General features: G+C 36.3%; 1 protein-coding gene across 1 annotated transcript; it reads right to left on the bottom strand.

The window, feature by feature from the left end:
* Positions 1-398: 398 nt before the first annotated feature.
* On the bottom strand, positions 399-16989 carry LOC122052413 (acyltransferase-like protein At1g54570, chloroplastic; the record flags this gene model as incomplete). The annotated part of the gene is made up of 7 exons (XM_042613909.1): positions 399-1008; positions 1107-1192; positions 12717-12830; positions 15437-15806; positions 15893-16026; positions 16336-16444; positions 16865-16989. Coding segments are annotated over 7 exons (1236 nt in total), but the record flags the coding sequence as incomplete, so codon positions are not given.
* Between the last annotated feature and the right edge of the window lie 2167 nt (positions 16990-19156).

The following is a 19156-nucleotide window of genomic DNA, read 5'->3' as shown; positions in this document are numbered from 1 at the left end:
ACGGATCATCCGAATTGGTATATGACGAGTATTGCCACAATGAGATTGCAGGGTCGATCCTCGAGGCAGTTAGGGAATAAATCTCCTATCTCCGTATTATACCCTGTCCGTTACATGTTCGCTCGAATGCTGTGATTTACCTCCTTCGTAATGACCTTGGGTCGGATACGACAGGGGCGCTAGGGGCGAACGTTTCGCCTTTTGCCCCAACCAGGCACCCCTTGCGGCTTCGGTGAGCTTCACCTGTGACCCCGAGCTCACCGCATCAATCTCACATTCGGTATGTGTGCAACCTGTCAATTGCTATGAATCCAGTTCTGCAAAAATCTTAAGCAAACTGAAGAACTCAGAAGTAAATATGAACAAGCGTGTCAAACAAAAACTGAGTTGGTTAGACATTGATGCAAACAACATTTTAATATATATATATAATTCACTGTCATACAAATAAAGAAATAAGTTATTGGAATAGAGAGAGCATGAACTATTCCTATTCATACTCTGCAGCCAAAATAATAACTGCTTTTCAACAATGTAAATAAAAACGAATTTCATCTTTTCTTAGCTTCCAATGATCACTCTCATTCTTCATTGATCCAAAAGCTCCATCCAAGCTTGTGTAGATGTAGTGTTTACGTTGTACAGAAGTGTCTTTGTAATTCATGTACTTTAAAAGAATTGAGCTGAATGGTATGAGAAGAACATCCAAATCATGGTTCAAAGGTAGGTACTTCGACTGAAGAACCAAATGAAGCCTGATAGAGAATTCGCTGTACAATGCTTCGGTATGGATCACCCTCCCTTTTCTTCTTCAAGTAAGAAATTGAGCCTTCAATCTCTGACTTTATGCGTAGATATAGCGCATTTGCATCCTTTTTATTCTTCAGAATGTCCAATCCGCGTGTTTCAATTGGTTTTCCAAAATGATAATACAGTCGACCAGGTAATTTTGGAAGAAATCCAGGCAAATACATCGGTTGCTCTGATACCTCTCCGTCGGCATTGATCCTATAAACACAGAGAAAATTATCCGAGCACAACTCTTTGGCTTTATAGCTAATAGATTTGGTAGGTTGTGAGAAAAGACATGATGTTCTCGAAAGTACCTTATATTTGTGATGGTTTTATTCAGTTCTTCTATCCTCTCTCTGATGAATGGAATGCTCTCCAGATCATTGTAATCAAAAACCAACTACAAATAGCAATTCATAAGTTTTTCAACCAACACATGAAGAATCATGAGAGTGTCATAGGGGAAAATAAACTGTGTTAAACTCCAAAAGTAAAGAAAACATGTTTTGAACTAATTTACATGAAGCAAGTTTATCTAGATACAAAGGAAGGGAAACATTTGGAGGAACTTGGTAAAAGCCAAAATTATCATTTCAAGAGTGACAAAACAATGCAAACAAAAAAAAACATAAAAAACAAGAAGTAATAATATACTGAGAACTATTATCGAAACTATTTCTAAAATATCTTAATCATGATGTTTGTTAGTTGCTGGTGGAAACATCTAAAGAGGCAACTTCTAGGAGTTAGGTAATAAAGGCACAGGTAAATCTAAGTAGGTCATGACTAGGGGTGTAAATAAATTGAGCCGGCTCATGAGTTTTTCGAGCTAGCTCAAAAAATATTTGATTCGTATTCGAATTTATCGAATTTGAGCCGAACTTGTACATGTTTAACTTTTTTTTTTCGAGCCGAACTCCAGCCCAAATTATATTGTTCGATAGTTTGCGAGCCTTAATATTTTATTAATATAAGTTAAATATATATTAAATAAATAAATTTTGAGCCTTTCGAGTACACCTATTTTCGAGTAATAATTCAAATAGTTCATGAACATATTCGAATCTTTCGAGCCGAACTCGAACCCGAGCCCTAATTCGAACCGAACTCGAACAAAAAATTTTGAATTTTTCGAGTTTCGAATCGAGCTCAAACTCAAATATACCTTTTTCGAGCTGAATTCGAACCTTAGATTTTTCTGTATATTCGGCTCGATTCGGTCCGTTTACACCCCTAGTCATGACAATGGTTTCCTACATTTGACTAATGAATTAAGCCGCTTGCACAATTAGTTAGAATTTTATGTTGGATCCTTAATCCAACATTGGTCTTATATGTGAAATAATTGTGTTGCGGATTGTCATATTAGGTTAAGCCCAATTAAAAGTGGTCAACTAAGCTTTGAGTATTTGACTAGAATTTTATGGGTAATTTCTATTTTTATGATAGGCTAAAATAGGAATACCAAATATGTAACAGGAAAGTCATCTCTATAAATAGAGGGTTTTGAAGCCCATCATCGGAGAGAGTGCAGAGAGAAAACTGAAGGGGCTGCTCAAGAAACTGTGTTGATCAGAAGGCCAACCACACGACTCTAAAAGGCTATTAATGGTTATGGACTCAGGTATGCTTCTGCATGTTTGTCTATTATTCTTAATGATTAAACATGAACAATCTTACTTGATGGTTTTCACCATAAGGACAATCTTGATCTAACAAGTGCTGTAACGGTTTTCACCACAAGGACAATTTTGATCTAACATTATATTCTCTAATCATTTTCCTCAAATATATACTACTACCATTTAAAGGTATTTGGTGAAAATTTAAAATAGTTTTATAGTGCTTATTTTGATTCTTTTTGAGAAATAGTCAAACAGAAAATGAGCCTTCCAAAATTCTTTTTGATCCCATGCTACTGTACTGCCCACTTTAACTGAATTAATTCTTCTTTTTCCAGGCCTTCCAAAATACACTGAAAAAACCAAGTTCCTATCCTGATCCAATCAATCATTGAGCCTGATTTTGATGCCTCCAATAGGTATCATTTATCATAAAGACTTGTCAAACTCAATCTAGTTCACAAGATTTGTTTATTTTGATTCAAATTTATGTTGTGTTTGCCATTTGTTAGGAAGCGGAACAAAAAGGAAACAAGAGGGAAATAAAATGAAAATAGTGGAACAAAGATCTATCATCCGCTTCTGTTTATCCCTCTTCATTTGAGAGAGAAACAAGGGAAGGAAAAAATTGCCATTTCACCTTTTTTCTTTAAGAGATGCAACCATGGAGTACATCCACCGTTGTTGATCAGTCATGCCAGTGGAACCCAGTCCACTGTTGTTGGTTAGTTGTGCTCGCAAAAAACCATCTGCCATTGTTGTTCTGATATTGCAGTCGGTTGCCCGCCACTTGAGCCTTGCTGCCCACTATTGGCCGCCTGAGAGCCCCATTTGAGCCTTATACTAATAGAGCTTTGTCCAAACTTCCACTGTCACCTGATGCTACTTGAACTCCTCTTGGCCACTTGATCAGCATCGACCTGGCTGAGTGCTTGTTTGAGCTTTGCTGGCCACTCGGCACCACCCAAACTCTATTCACGCTTGCCCACCCGCCAGAGCTTTCTCAAGGTGCTCTTGCCCTAGCCAACCTAGCTACTGTTGCCCCAACCATCCACTTGCTTGTTGACTGGAGCTCCTACCACTCGGTGCCACATAGGGAAAAGTCATAAGCCCTCTTCAAAGTTTGCAAACAAAAGTGTCCGCCCAGCTTTTGGTGAATGCGATCCACTCAAAAACTGTTTTGTGAAAACCCTTTCAAATTCTTTCCTTCAAAATTTTGCAGCAGTTGAACACAGGAAAGCTGCTTGATTTCCTTTTCTTTCCTCTCAAATCCCTCAAACACAATTTTAATGTGGTGAACTTGAGATTGAATATGTAATTTTTGCTGAGAACTTCTGAGGTCTATTTGAGACAATGTAGGGTGGGAGGAATTGCCTCAAATCCAACAGATTCTACCAGCAATTGGAATTTTTGGTAGAATCGTAATAATTCTAATGTTCCATACATCTGTTTACTTCGCATTACATGTATAGTGAAGGAGTGACACACCAAGTTAAGACCTTTAATATGATGCTTGTGAAAGGGATTAGGTGTAGATGGCTATTCAATGCAAAGGAATGTAACATAAATTCTGGAAAATTGACTGTAAGAAATCACCACATTAGTGTCAAGATCGACAGAGCCAGAAATTCGAAGGAACTTGATGAAGGCCAAAACCTATTAGAATCAAGGAAAACAAAAGTTCCCTTTGCCTCTTTAGTCCCACATCCTAAATTTTGATTTCAAATATTTATGCCTTATTTTCCCTTTGATAAGCTTCCAAAAGCCATGTGGGCCTTCTAGGAGGTGGGCTCTCTAATAGTCATACAATTAACAAAGGACAGTTGGCTTGGCAAAAGGTCATATGCTGAATTGGGCGGCCCACACGACCGACCCCACAACCATAGCTAAATCAGGAAACTGAACAGGTCATCACATGAGAGGGCATTTCTCCAAGTTTTGTCAGGAATCGATCCTTGCTCGATTTGACAATTCTATCATGTGGTGACCAACTCAGCAGGACAATAAACAAAGGGCGGTTGGGCATTTAAGGCATCTTACAGTCAATTTTGAAAATAATTTTATCATTTTTTATTTATGGTGCCATTAGTTTTGAATTTTTTTCATTACTATTTATTTTTACATAATGAATAAATATAGAGAAGCTTTTATTGAGTCTATTGTTATCAATATTTATCTAGGTAATGCAATCAAACAATGCAGATGTGTCTTCAAGATAAAGCATGGGTTGAAGATGACCAAGCTAGCTTATCCTATTGGACAAGCTTGATTGATGCAAGTTTATTGGGTTTGGGTGGCTCTTCTTTACTTTCTTGGCATACTACTTTTCCATGTTGCTCCAACCTCTTCTACTGTTAACATACTGGGATCTGTGATAGTGAGTCTCAGAATTTGTGGCCAATAGAGGAACCTACTCCCATCCTTGGGAATGATAAAAAGGATAGGAGATAAGAGGAGACTCACTCTTAGGCCCACATGTCTAATCGAAGGTTCCTAAAATAAACTTAAATACCAAGATTTCCCACTTAGTATTTTGGTTTTGAGCTTAGATTAAGATTTCAAATTATATCAAAACCCCTTTTAGGTTAGAGTTTCTCCAAAGAAAAATTCCCTCAAAGAGGAGACCACTTGCATGGTAAGCAATGCATACTTGTTCCTTAGTGGATCACAAACTATCTGATAGGTGAACAAATAACTCACATCCCCTTAATTTGAATCTATCTCAAGACACAAGGACGGAAAGTTATAAAACTGATCAAATTTAGCAAAGTAGAGCATATTTAAAATTTTATGTTAAGTCTACAAATACATGTTATTCTTTATGAAATACATTGCAATATATTACTTTATTTTTACATGGTATCATCATCAAACTCTCCCCTCTTAAAACTATTGTTGGGCCTAAGGGGGCATGTTAAAAGGTGTAGGATGTGAGAGGAGGTAATAAACTCTACCCAAGGGTTCAAATATACTTAAATACCAAAGATACACCAAGTGTCTTAGCATTTGGCTTGGATTGAACTTTCTTGTGGGCTTTCACACGGTAAATTTTGACATGGTATATGTAATTCTTGATGTTAGGGCAGAAATTATTTTTTTCCTTTATGCAACAGAGTTGACTATTGTTAGGTTCTGTTTTTTTTAAAAAAAAGATATTTATGTTTTGTTCTATTTAGAATTATTCTGCAAGGGATAACAAAATTATGTTTTGTTGTGAATTATTTTGACAAATTCGTGTTTATGCAAAATTGATTTGATAACACTAATTTTACTTAAAATCTGTTTGGCAGAATCAATCATATTAAATATTATGCTTTCTATATAAAGTAGATTTTTTTAAACATATCTCACAACTTTTTTTATCTTAACCTCACAATTCATGACTCGAACATTCAACAAAATAATCAGAATCTCGATTTGACAACCTTGATGACAGGAATCCAGATTCAAGATGATTTAAGATATAAAAGATTACAAATGTTAGCCATATTTAGAAATAGCATATATTTGACAAAGAAAATGATATGCACATGGAAAAAATTTAGGAAAAAGCTTAAGGATAGACACATAAAGTGATGGATCCAAAAAAGGGAAAATGGTGGGCCATGAATTTATATGTTTATCCCTAAATTTTTCTCTGAGATTTTTTCCTTGTGCATATCATTACTCTTTGACAAAATAACATTGAAACACCATACTTCTAGGGAAGTCAAGCTAATGCTTAGCTATGTCTGTCAATCAGGCATGCATTAATATTAATAATACATAGCCAAGCAACACAAAATAAGGTTAGTAGACAAAGAGATAGCTGGGTCAATCAATCAATTCCGTTGAAAAAGTCATCAAATTATTATCAACTTTTTACCAAACCCAGTAGATAAGTTTTCAAAATACCCAAATCATGTATCATAGTTTCAAAATTACCAAATCATGTATCCACTTCCTCTTTTACCCTCATCCTCAACTCAATTCGACTGAAAAAATTTTCCAGTTGAATCAATTTCTTTCTATGGGTTTGAAAAAATTCATCAGCCAGTTTCGGCCAAAACCAGCTGATAGAGCTAGAGACCTCGAAATGGTATAAAATTAGTTCCTATGTGTTCATCTAGTTCTCCTGATTGTAAAAATGCTATCAAACATTAATTTGACCCAATATATTGAGAGCAGTGATTTTTTTTAAATACAAATGTGTTCGAAAACTAATTCATGTTTAAAAAATTACTGCTCTTAATATCTTCGGTCAAATTGATATTTGATAGCATTTTTATAATCGGGAGAATTAGACGAACACACAGGAATTGATTTCATGTCATTTCGAAATCTCTAAGTCCATGAGTCGGTTTCGACCAAAACCGGCTGATGAGCATAGAGACCTTAAAATGACATGAAATTAATTCCTATGTGTTCTTCTAGTTCTTCCGATTATAAAAATATTATCAAATATCAATTTGACTTAATATATTAACAGTAACGATTAATGCTTCTGGCGGAGCCAGAAGCGTAGCACCAAAAGTGTCATCAGACTCTTCTAGTGTCGTCGGAGGCATCGCCGGATGCCTCCAGCGCTGGCGGAGGTGCCACAGGCGTTTGTCGCAGGTGCAGGCCGCGAGCGTGCATCATCGAGCTACTGTGCAAAATTAATATTGTAATTTAAATAATTCAAACAATTCCTACTTAAGTGTGATATTTGAAAAGACTTTCATAATCCTAATTAAATTATTCCAATAAAATATAAAAATTATATTTAAAATTTTAAAAAAGTTAATAGATTTTATTAAATAATATTTTGAAATTGTTTTTACTATTTTAAAATTTATTTAGAAATTCTAATAAATTAAATTTATATTCTGATATTTTTAAATTATTTATATTTTTTTACTTTTTTAATATTTAATTGATATTTTAATATTTTTTATTATTTTAAATATATATTATTTAAATTAATAATTAATTAAATGATTAATTAATTAATTTATATAATTATTATATATAAAATAGTATTTTGTATTAATTTATATAATTATTATATATAAAATAACATCTTTGTATTAATTTATATAATTATGATTATTTAATCTGAACATTGGAGAACTATAGAAGTTATCTAAGTAAAATGTTACAAGAACTAATGTTTCCATCTTATTCACGCTACTCCTTTTAGTATTACTAAGATAACATATTGTGATGTATTAATTTTAATTCAAATTATTGATCGATCAAATTTTTCCATCTGGTCCAACGATTTTTCCATTGTGCATCTCATTTAAAGCTTGTTCTACTTCTGAAGTTTGAATTCTACGATAAAAATTTAAATTTCTATACTCATTTGACTTATTTAAATTACCTAAGTTAAGTTGATCACCTAAACCTTCATTAAAAAGTTGATGAAAATACCTCTTCCACCGCTCTTTCATTTCTCCATCGTTTACTAGTGCACTACTACATTAATTTTTAATACATTTTATTTGGATAAGATCTCTTGTCTTCCTTTCTCTCACTTTAACTATTCTATAAATGTTTCTTTCTACTTTTTTTGTATTCAATTTTTGATATAATCGTTCAAAAGTTTTATTCTTTGCTTCACTACTCTCTTAGCTTCTTTCTTTACTATTGTATATTTTTTTAAGTTGTTCTCGTTCTTACAAATATATAATTCCTTATAAGCTATTCATTTTTCCTTCACTTTCTCTTGTACTCTCATTCCACAACCAAAATTCCTTATTTAGTAGTGCATGCCCCTTTGACTCACCGAGTACACTCTTAGCTACTATTGTCAACTTTGATATCATCTTATCCCATGTCGTATTAGAATCTCCGTATATTTCACCTAATACTTATACTCCTACCTTCTCCTTAAATATATTTTGTTTCCCATCCTTTAACTTCCACCATTTCATTTTAGGAGTCGTATATATTTTCTTTTTATTGATACTATGTTTGAGGCATATATCCAACACTACTAACCTATTTTGGATAGTTAAGCTTTCTCCAAGATGACCTTGCAATATTTATAAATCTTTCTATCCTTTTTCCTAATCATAAGAAAATCAATTTATAATTTATTATTCCCACTTTTGAATGTGACTAAGTGTTCTTCTCTTTTCCTAAAAAACGTATTAGCTAATATAAAGTCATATGTGTTGAACTGGGTAGGCTAGCTGAAGAGGGTTGAGTTGCCTGAAACACTAAAACAAAACACCTTTCTCGTCTTTCAACTTAGATTAGCAGCAATAGCATAAAAATAAATAATACGAAACTAAAAGAAAGAGTCACGGATTTTATTTGATTACAACCGAGGTGGCTATTAATCCAAGGCAGATGAAAGTTCACTAAGAATCTCCTTCAGTGAAGGCGGAGAAGCCTCTTACACACACTAACAGCTCAGACTATTGCTAGGAAATGAATACTCAAGTTGTTGTTTAATTTCCTAGCTCCAGGGGCCTTTTTATAACTCCTAGAAATCCTATCCGTAGGCTGAAAGCGCCTTCTATAGGGCTGGAAGGCGCCTCCAGTGAGGCACCGTGGATAAAATTTTATCCACGGCCAACGACTCATTTCGGCCTAGTCGAAGGTGCCTTCCATGGCTAGTTGAAGGTGCCTTCAGCCATTGAAGGCGCCTTTGTCTGAAGGTCACGGAGGCGCCTTCAACTCCTGTTGAAGGCGCCTCTAGCAGCTCCATAGTTCCACTTTAACTCTTCCGCTGTTCCGATCGCCTGGGTGATTTCGGTCAACCGAAATAGGGCTCACCCGAACCCAATTTCGACCTTCTCCTCGAGCAGGCTTCCGCTCCGGCTTCTCATTTCTCGAATGTCGCGCACGTCCTTCTCGTCCACCGGTGTACTCTTCCGTAGCATCTCGTCCCTCGGACGCACCGAGCCCATCGGCTCTCTCCCGTGCCATCCTTCTCGCTAGCCGCGTCTTCGGCTCGACTTCCTGTGCTCCTAAGCTCCTACACACTTAGACACAGGGATCAAAACATAACAGGACCTAACTTAACTTGGTTGATCACACCAAAAATAACCTTGGGGTTCCAATAATATGCTATCACAAAATCTAATATAGTTTTTCCTTTCTCATTTCTCGTTCCAAACCCATAACCCCCATGTGTTAGGATCCTTGGCGGCTGGTTAGAGGGGGATGAATATCCCCTGCACAAATTAAGCAAATAAAAACCTTTCTCGAACAAATAACTTAATTAAAATAACACTTGCATATATAGAATGAATAATAAACTAAAAGACAGAGAGGCACACAGGTTTATTTGGTTACAACTGGGGAGGTTGTTAATCCAAGACAGATGAAGTCGCACTATTTTCTCCTTCAGGCGGAGAAGTCTCTTTACATCAATGAAAGCACAGAAAGACGAAGCTAAACAGAAACGGAAGTGTGTACAAGTGTTGCTTAGATATTTCTTGTTGTAATTAGCTTCTAGGAGCAGAGCCGCTCACTTGGCTACCAGGATTCATAAACTCTAGTACTTAAGCCTGGAGGTCTAGAGTTCGAATCCCGGGGAGGTAAAAATCCACTGGCCAGGGGTGGAAAGTCCTAGTGAGTAACGGCACGACCAAGGGTCGTCGTCGGTATTAGAGGTCGCCAAATGGGCCGACGACATAAGGGACCGCCAGTGGGCCCCCCAAGAGGCCGAGTCGTTACAATAAAAAGGCGCGCCTTTTTATTGTAACGACCCGGCCCTTTGGCCTCTTGGGCGGCCCACTGGCGGTCCTTTATGTCGTCAGCCCATTTGGCGACCTCTAATGTCGTCGACCGACGACCCTTGGCAGACAGAGGCACACAGGTTTACTTGGTTACAACTGGAGAGGTTGTTAATCCAAGGCAAATGAAGTCGCACTATTTTCTCCTTCAGGCGGAGAAGTCTCTTTACAGCAATGAAAGCACAGAAAGTCGAAGCTAAACAGAAACGGAAGTGTGTACAAGTGTGCTTAGATATTGCTGTTGTAATTAGCCTAGGAGCAGGGTCGCTTATAAAGCCCGGCTCGGGGTGCCTGGAAGGGTTCCAAGCGCCTGGAATGGGATAGAATTCTATCCCCGACGCAACGTTCAAACGCCACGTCGAAATGGCTAAGAATCGGGTTCCGGGCGCCCCGGACGGGCCCGGGCGTCCCGAGGCCAAAAATCAACCCTTTGCGAATTTTTGGTCTTGACCCCTGCTACGGTTCTGCTCGCATCGGTTCGGGTCTTCCGCTCTGGCTCCGCTCGCGTGAGTGATTTCGGCCATCCGGAATAGGGCTCACCCGAACCCAACTTCCGGCCTTCTCCTCGAGCAAGCTTCCTCTCCGGCTTCTCGTCCCTCGGAATCGCCACGTGCTTCCTTCTCGTCCGCTAGCGTACTCTTCCATAGCTTTTCGTCCCTCGGACAGCTGCGTCTTTTGCTCCTCGAGCAATCTTTCGCTCCGACTTCTCGTCCCTTGAAAACACCGCCGCTCCCTTCTCGTCCGCCGGTGTACTCTTCCACAACACCTCATCCCTCAGACGCACCGAGCCCGCGGCTCTCTCCCGTGCCGTCCTTCTCGTTAGTCGCGTCTTTTGCTTATCTTCCTGTGCTCCTAAGTTTCTGCACACTTAGACACAGGATTAAACACAACAGGACTTAACTTAACTTGTTTAATCACATCAAAACTACCTTGGGATACCAACACCATGTACCCTCTCATATTCCTCATTTTTCATTCCAACATGCTCATTTAGATCACCTCATATTAAAATCATTTCATTTGGCGGAATGCTTATAATATTTCATCTAAATCGTCCCCAAATCTTGATTTGGTAGCTTCATCTAATCCTACTTGCGGTGCATTTATGCTAATTATGTTCATAGTTTCTTTCACTACTATTATCTTAAGGGCTATAATTTTATCCCCTTTTCTAACTACTCCTACAACTTCATCATTTAACTAACTATTTACAACAATACACACTTCATTTTTTATTTTACTCTTTCCTTTGTACCATAGCTTAAAATCTGAGTTCTTTATCAGTTTTGTCTTCTCACCTACTCATTTTGTCTCTTGTACACACAAAATACTAATTCTTCTCTTAATCATCGTATCTACTACCTCCTGATTTACAGTGAGGGTTCCTATGTTCCATGTTTCAAATATTAGATTATTAGTTTTCCTATCATATTTGTTCTTATCTAACTTATGGTGTGAGAACTCTTGCTTATTTAACCGTTAACACTATACCCAAGTTCTCATGGAGACGTAACGATCATTGTCAATACGTTGCAATTGGACCTGTAACGCGAACTCTTGCATATTTAGCACTACACTTGAGTTCTAGAGATGTAGCGATCCTTCCGAGACGTTACAGACCCTGCAACACGTTCCTTTCAAGGAACAATCTAGCATTAACATAATAATTTAATGGATCCATTTATTGAATATTTGTCATAGTTTTAACGCTGGCTGACAACCTAACGCGATCCTCCTCTTTTATCCGGCTCGTCCCAGATAAAATTTTAAATAGGATAAAATTTCATATTTAACATTAATGAAGTGAAAATTTTCACTAATGTTAAATACTAAATTTTATCTATTTAAAATTTTGCATTTAAAATTATTTTTAAAATTATATAACTAATTAAGTTACTTAAAATTAATATTTTAAACTTTTAGGGTTGATTGGAAAAAAATTTAAGATTAAATGAAACTTTTCAAGTATACATAATAATCATGATTTAATGGGTTCAAACTAGACATGATTTTAATTTATTTTGGACAATTTAAAATTGAACCAAATATATATATATATCTATATATATATGTATATAGTCTCATTCAATTATATTTAATTATAATAGTGGTATGTTTTTCAAAAGTTAAAAATTATATTAAAATTTTCTCTCTACGCACATTTCTCACAACCTTCCTCTCCCGCATGACCACTATCATCGCCGCACCTATTGCAAACCCCACGCCCACCTACCATTGCATAGCGTGTTGTACTTATCACTAGTTTTCTCTAAGTATTTCTCTCTTCCTTTCTCTCTATTTCTCCTCGATCCTCTCCCTCTTTGTTTCCGCCATAAGTTGTTCCTTCAGTGTTGATGCCAAGCTATCTTGATATTAGCCGATGGGCAAAACGATATTTTTTAAATTATGCTCATGTTGACTAGCACGACTCAACACCTTAATCTTTGATCCAAACTAAAACTATTATGCATGAAAGAAGCATCCTCCCCTGAGAGCATATTTAATGTGCCATAAGAAATACATTAACGAAAATCTTAAAACAAATAACAAGAACAATGTTTACCAAAATAATGAACATAGGATGGGGTACCTCTATCAGATCATCCTCTCCAACGACTCCAAACGGAACTATGGTCGCCCCAAAGCGAGCAGCCATACGAACAAATTCTGGATGGTTTGGCCAAAACAACTTGTGCTCTTCACCCTAGCAAGCAGTTATGCATCACTAAAGATATGAATAAATTAACACTTAATTTTCACCAAAAAAAAAAACAACAGTTAATGGCCACCTATATGGAGTGTGTCACAATAAAAAAAGCAACCTAAAAATAAAGATTGTTTCCTGTATTAGTCTCTGTCATCAAAACATCTATCATTGGTGTTCAATGTCCTTTTCTAGGATATTATACCATGAAACTTGATCGAAAAGTTCTAGGATAGAAATGGCACTCTTTGGTTGGATCCAAAGAGCTAGTACACCAAAGATTTGAAAATTCTAGGAAGTGCTTCAGTTTTCCGTCATTAGTTAAAAGCATCTAGTTAAACAAAATTACAAAAGTATATTTTCCATAACAGAAGAAATAAACAAGAATTGGTTCATCCAGAAAAATATCCGAGTAGCTTTTGCTCAATGACAATTTCTGACTCAATATGACAAACAGCTACATTGTTCACTGATCAATTCACTGTTTCCTTTTATTTGTTTGGAAGTCGAATTTCTTGTTTCCTCACATTTACTTTAAAGAAATTTAATTACAACACTATACTTCCCAACTATCAAGTCCTAAATTATTTATAAGTTCAACCACATTTATGCACTCAACTAAAGCATTTCTTTTACAAATTTTTCATTCTCACCATGAACTAGCACCAAATTCTGACAGGTTGGACAATAATCAAATGGTATGTTCACAAACGTAAGACTAACAACTAGCTATCATTGATTTTCTCCAGCAACTTCCAGTTAGTGTAATCCAAGTTATAATATCCCTTTATGCCTCTCCCCTCCATCCACCTCCACCCTTGCTTCATCTGCTATTGTTATTTTATTATATTTCTACCTGTTTGTTTCTTTTGGTAGAAATGTGGTGTGAGAATGTATTTTGCTTTGCTGGATACACTTAAAGACATATTACAACTAAGCAATCTCACTTTTTGTCTAGACAAAATGGTGGCCCATGGCTGCAGGGCACCATTGCAAGGCCTGCTAGCCAAAAAAAGAACTTAACCTCTTCTTTCAATCAGACTTCCAAGTGAGGGAAGTGCATCGTACCAAATTGGTAACTCTTCTATCAAAAAGTAATGCCAAATTGGATTTGATTCATTTCAAATTTTAAATAAATTGTGTTTCCATACCAATGTGACTGATTAAAATTGTACCACTAAGCATGGTTTTAAAAATTGTTCCATGTTGATCATCATGGGCAAAACTTTTTGTTACGTCTGCCAACCAGCATGCAAAATAGCTCAAGGTGGCAGCGACTATGATGGAGCTTTCATGCAAGGATTCTACAAGTTACACAAGGTTTTCATGAGGGACAAGATTTGGTTGTCTGTGACAAGGCTTCCTTGTGCCAAATTTTCGTGACAAAATGATGGGGGATCTTCTACACTTGTGCATTTTCTTTCTCCTCCAGATCTTCTTCCACTTCTCATCTCCCTTCTCCTTTCTGATTCCATCAGTACCTCCAACACTGCTTATCAACATGCCCAACAAGACACTGACACCACATTATTTTAGTTGGAGAGTGAAACTAAAAACAATATTTTAAACCCTGCCTCAAAAGTAAAGGACAAGTGGTGGTAGGGAAAAGACCTTGTGTTTTTATGCTATGGATCAAAAGTAACATATCTGGGTTTACCTTTTGTATAAAATGGTCCACTCCCAACGTCTGCTACATTTTCCCTAATTCATTTTAAGGGAGCGAGTTGTCCTTTAGACAAAGTCACATGAATAAAACCAAGGGTGGGGAGAAGACAAAAGAGGGAGTGATGCACAGAGAGATCATGGTTTCTAAAGTTAGGGCAAGTCTCCTATAGAGGTTGTGCACGATGGTCTTGATTAAAGGTGACAAAAATTGAAAGCACAACATAAAAATCTAGGTGACCTTTGGGAGGCCAATGATATGTGTATCAAGGTTCAACCTTCAGAGCCTGAGGGTGACTTCCTAAATGACCGAGGATCACTAAACACTAAACACAAGGTTTACATGGATTCAAGTAAAATTATTATTCCCTTCCAAGGTTGAATACAATCACCCATATTTTGGTTTGAGTGGTGCATGGGACTGATGGACTTTATAAGATTTACATTAATTGGCAAGACATGTGGTGTTTGTCTTTTTTACTGTATTGTTTTTTGTATAACATGTGATCTTTCTTGTTGGAACAAAGTAAACCTCTAGATGTCAGAACTGTATTTTAAAATTTAAACTTTGCAATGTGCTTATGAAAAAATATTTCATGCAAAGGTTGTGCATATTGGCACTTCTATACCCCAATTTAACTGGAGACTTTTGCATGCCAATATGTATATTATATGCAAGAACTAGAACTACTGAATATGAAATGTTCTAAAATTTAATGTAAATCATAAAAATTCTTATGCAAAGGTTGTGCATATTGGCACTTCTACACCCCAATTTAACTGGAGACTTTTGCATGCCAATATGTATATTATATGCAAGAACTAGAACAAGTGCATATGAAATGTTCTAAAATTTAATGTAAATCATAAAAGTTCTAATTGAGAATCATTCTTCAGAAAGCAAGAAAAGTTGTAAAAGAACTATTTAACTTCCCTGAAGTTACCTTACGATGTAGAGCTTCACGAGCACCTCCAGGATACAGGAGTATAAATGATCCCTTTGAAAATAGCCTATACATATTCATTGGAGTCACAGGTGTTGCACCAAAAACACTGAGAGTTTCATTGATAGAAATCTCTTTCCGTGGAGTTTCGGTATCCCTTGAGAATAAAAAAGGGTGTGCCATGCCACGTAAAATGACCTTTTTCTCCTTTAAAAATTCCTCATAAAGAGGACGAAGCTCTAGCCCCAATATCATATGATTTCCAACTAAAAGTAGGGGACCTTTATCGGGAACACCTGCAAGACCCCTGACTATTCTCCCATCTTCAAGAGTAGATAGCATGACTGGACTTGCTGCAGCTACATACCATCTGTAGTCAATAATTGGTATGTTGGATGTGAAAGGCACTGTTTTCCATGAAACATTACTTATCAAATATGATATTGCTAACCTTACCTCTCGTTTTGAGAGAACGTTTTTCTGAAATCACTGAGAGATGGAGGAAGGTAATCTGTCACCGTGTCATATTGTCTAGAACGACGGTATGTGATGGTGCCTTTCAAAATATTTAATAAATTAATGCCCTCTTCCTGCCAGTGTTGGAAGAAAGAAATAAGTATTCATATGTCAAATGGACTGTGATATTATAAACTATTTCACAATTTGTGCAAACAAACTCAATAAATAACACTGTAAGTCTAAATTTCATGTTTTTTATGAGCTTGCATGTTCCAACATATTTCAGATACTAAAATTTAATCAAATATATATCAACAAAAGCAGTTACTGCAAAAGGCCAAGGAACTAAAAAAACCATATAACAATGAATTAGTCTACAAAAAGATTCTGACTCCTGAAGAAGAAAAGATAAATGATTCCTTGATCGGATGGCAACTTACTAGCAATAATGTGTGTCCGCTGTCCTTGAAATATCTAACTCTGCAATTCTTTAGTGAAGCCCAAAGTCGATCTGCTTCATCCCCACTTGGTAACAAGTTATCCTTCCCACTAAGTTACATTTTTCATAGATATAATTATATGTCTACCTTTCGTCCAAAAAATGCACACAATGTAAGGTACAAGGAAGAAAGAAAGAAAGAAACACAACATTCAGGATGAAAAGCATTTTTGTATTTGGACGCAACATTAGAAATCTTGTTTTAGTTTGTAAAAAAAAACGTCAAAATAGTTCACTTAAAAACAATCTGGAAAAAAAAAATCCATTGCCCTATTAACTAAAAAGGACAAAAACAGCAATATGTCAAGCTGGCAGAACTTTACACCTATAAGACCCATGTAATGGGAGCAAAACATATATAAAAACAAGGGAGACAACAATTTCTTGCTTACACGTACTATGTACCACAACACAATATGTACAGATTTTTTATTTACAATAAAGTTGACAGATATATGAAAAAAAACTACCTGGCAAGAACTAGAACTTCAGCTGAAATAGCATGCAGACGAGAATTCACATAAGCAGAACCTGACTTAAGCAGGCGGAGTTTCCACAAAAGAGTGTCTTTCGGTATAATTTCTCCCAAGTCCTGTTATATTCCACTAATTATCTATCATGGTAAAATCATTCCTCCTAGATTATACAAACTAAAGACTTAATGATCTAACTACAGTTATTAATCACTCAAAGGTCATTAAATGACATCAAGAGAAAAGAAATAAAGAAATAAAAAGAGGCCAACCACTTTGCCACGGGTTTAAAGGATCAACCTAGTGCATGGTCTTTTCAAAAGATATTGCAAGTCAGTAGCTACAGCAACCTTGCTAAGAATATTGATGAATGCCCAATTTGAGATAGCCACTGCCATATTAATTTAACTGAAATGATATATTATTTCATCTGGTTGTAAAAGGGTATGAATAAAGGGGCTTTTTAGAAGGTTTCGAATCCCAGCCTATATAAGAGACCTTTCTTTAATGAGGTAAAATATCCACTAGGTTTTTGAAAATGGAAACAATAAGTTTTGGAGAAAGGCTTGAAAGGAGTGTTTATAGAGGAAGTTCCTCCACTGACCAAGGAAATGGAAATGCCTCAAATAGACAAGTGTTGGAGTTAGATGGAGGAAATTTGTGATTATTTATAGAATGGGAGTAGCCAGAGGATAACAGACAAGCTTGTAAGGCCTTGCAACTTTAGGCCACCAAGTGAACTTTGATCAATGAGGTTTTGTTCATAAGGTCATTTTCCATGTCTAATCTAATGTGTCTTTACTAGGCGCAATGACGAACCCACAACTTGCATCAGGGTGGAAACTCTACTGAAATTAAATATATCATGGATTACATAAATTTTTTCCCATCATTTCACGCCACTATGAGCACATTCCCCCTCCCCACCCCCCTGGTGCATCACTGTGGAGGAGGCTCTATTGGTGTTGACTGTTGAGGAAAACTCATGAAGGGATGTGGAACTGGAAAGTACATCAAAACCAGGAACTTAGCTTTTAAAGTGATAAGAGTTGGGTAATTTCGACCAACCTTGTCAGCCGAAGCTGCAAACTTCGAGAAGTGAGAATTTGTCAATATTTTGATAAGGTTGCTCGAAAACCTGTCATGGAATTGTCACCAATGGAAAGTATGCAGTTGTTCTATTAATAGGGAGAGACATCTCGGGGGTTGTTTCTGATAAAAAGGGGTGGTCGGAAGAAGTTTCTGCTGGAAGGAGTCGTTCATTCCTCAAAATGGGTGGATATTGAACCCGTTTAAATGTGATGTCAAATAAAATGGCAATCTATTTCAATGTATTTGGTGATAATTATGGGCAATTTGTATAGCATTTTGACTGTCAGTTTGTCACAATATAATGGAGTATGAGAATATTATTATTGACACCCTAAGGTCGCCAAGTAGCCATTGAATCACTTAATAAAACTTCAGAGGTGGTCTTACTAGAACAACTGATTGTTTCTAGTGGCAGAATATCAATATCAAGCTCAGGCTATATAAAGTTTTAGCAATGAACAATATGACACACTTCGATATTATCAAGTTCAGAAACTATTATTGTTTAAAATTTAATTTTATGCCCGGCATATGCAAATCTTTTTGTTCTATAGGCTGACAGACAAGCAGAATAGCCCGAGAAAATAGAACATTGGTTTGAGGCTTCCTCTGGGTTGGAAAACTTTCTGTAACATGTTTCAGGCTCAAACAAGGTCATGTCAAGTCCTTGAGCCAATGAATTTAAGTTTCAACAAGGCATCCCAACACATCAAGGCATCTTCGAGGTGTTAGTATTAGCCCTAGTACCAATTATGAGATGATTGTAAATGACTCCTTTTGTATCATATTTCATTATTAATAAAGGCAAAGTTGGTTATTATATTTACTTCAATTCAGTGCCGAATGAATAAGTATAAAAATGTCCTAGAGTAGGAGGTTCTAATCTACAACATATCAATTAGTTGAATTGATAGTGAGATATTGTAGATATACATAAAACACTACTCTTAACTATTCCTAGTCAAACATTAATATGCAAGGACAATATTAATGTATTGAAACTAGCATAAAGGTCAACGGATGACTTAATCTCACAAGTCATGGATATGAGATATCAGGTTGACACATGAGTATATATTAGAAAATATATACTGAATGACCCGCCATGAGAATGTTTCATGGATCGTTATATGAGTGTCATAAACATTCTCATGTGACTATTAGTATGAATAGTCATTAGACCTGAAGTCACTACGA

This window comes from Zingiber officinale, chromosome 3A (assembly GCF_018446385.1).
Source record: "Zingiber officinale cultivar Zhangliang chromosome 3A, Zo_v1.1, whole genome shotgun sequence".
Classification (NCBI taxonomy): domain Eukaryota; kingdom Viridiplantae; phylum Streptophyta; class Magnoliopsida; order Zingiberales; family Zingiberaceae; genus Zingiber; species Zingiber officinale.
The sequence above is the reverse complement of the archived record's forward strand: the minus strand, read 5'-3'. Positions and strand labels throughout refer to the sequence as shown.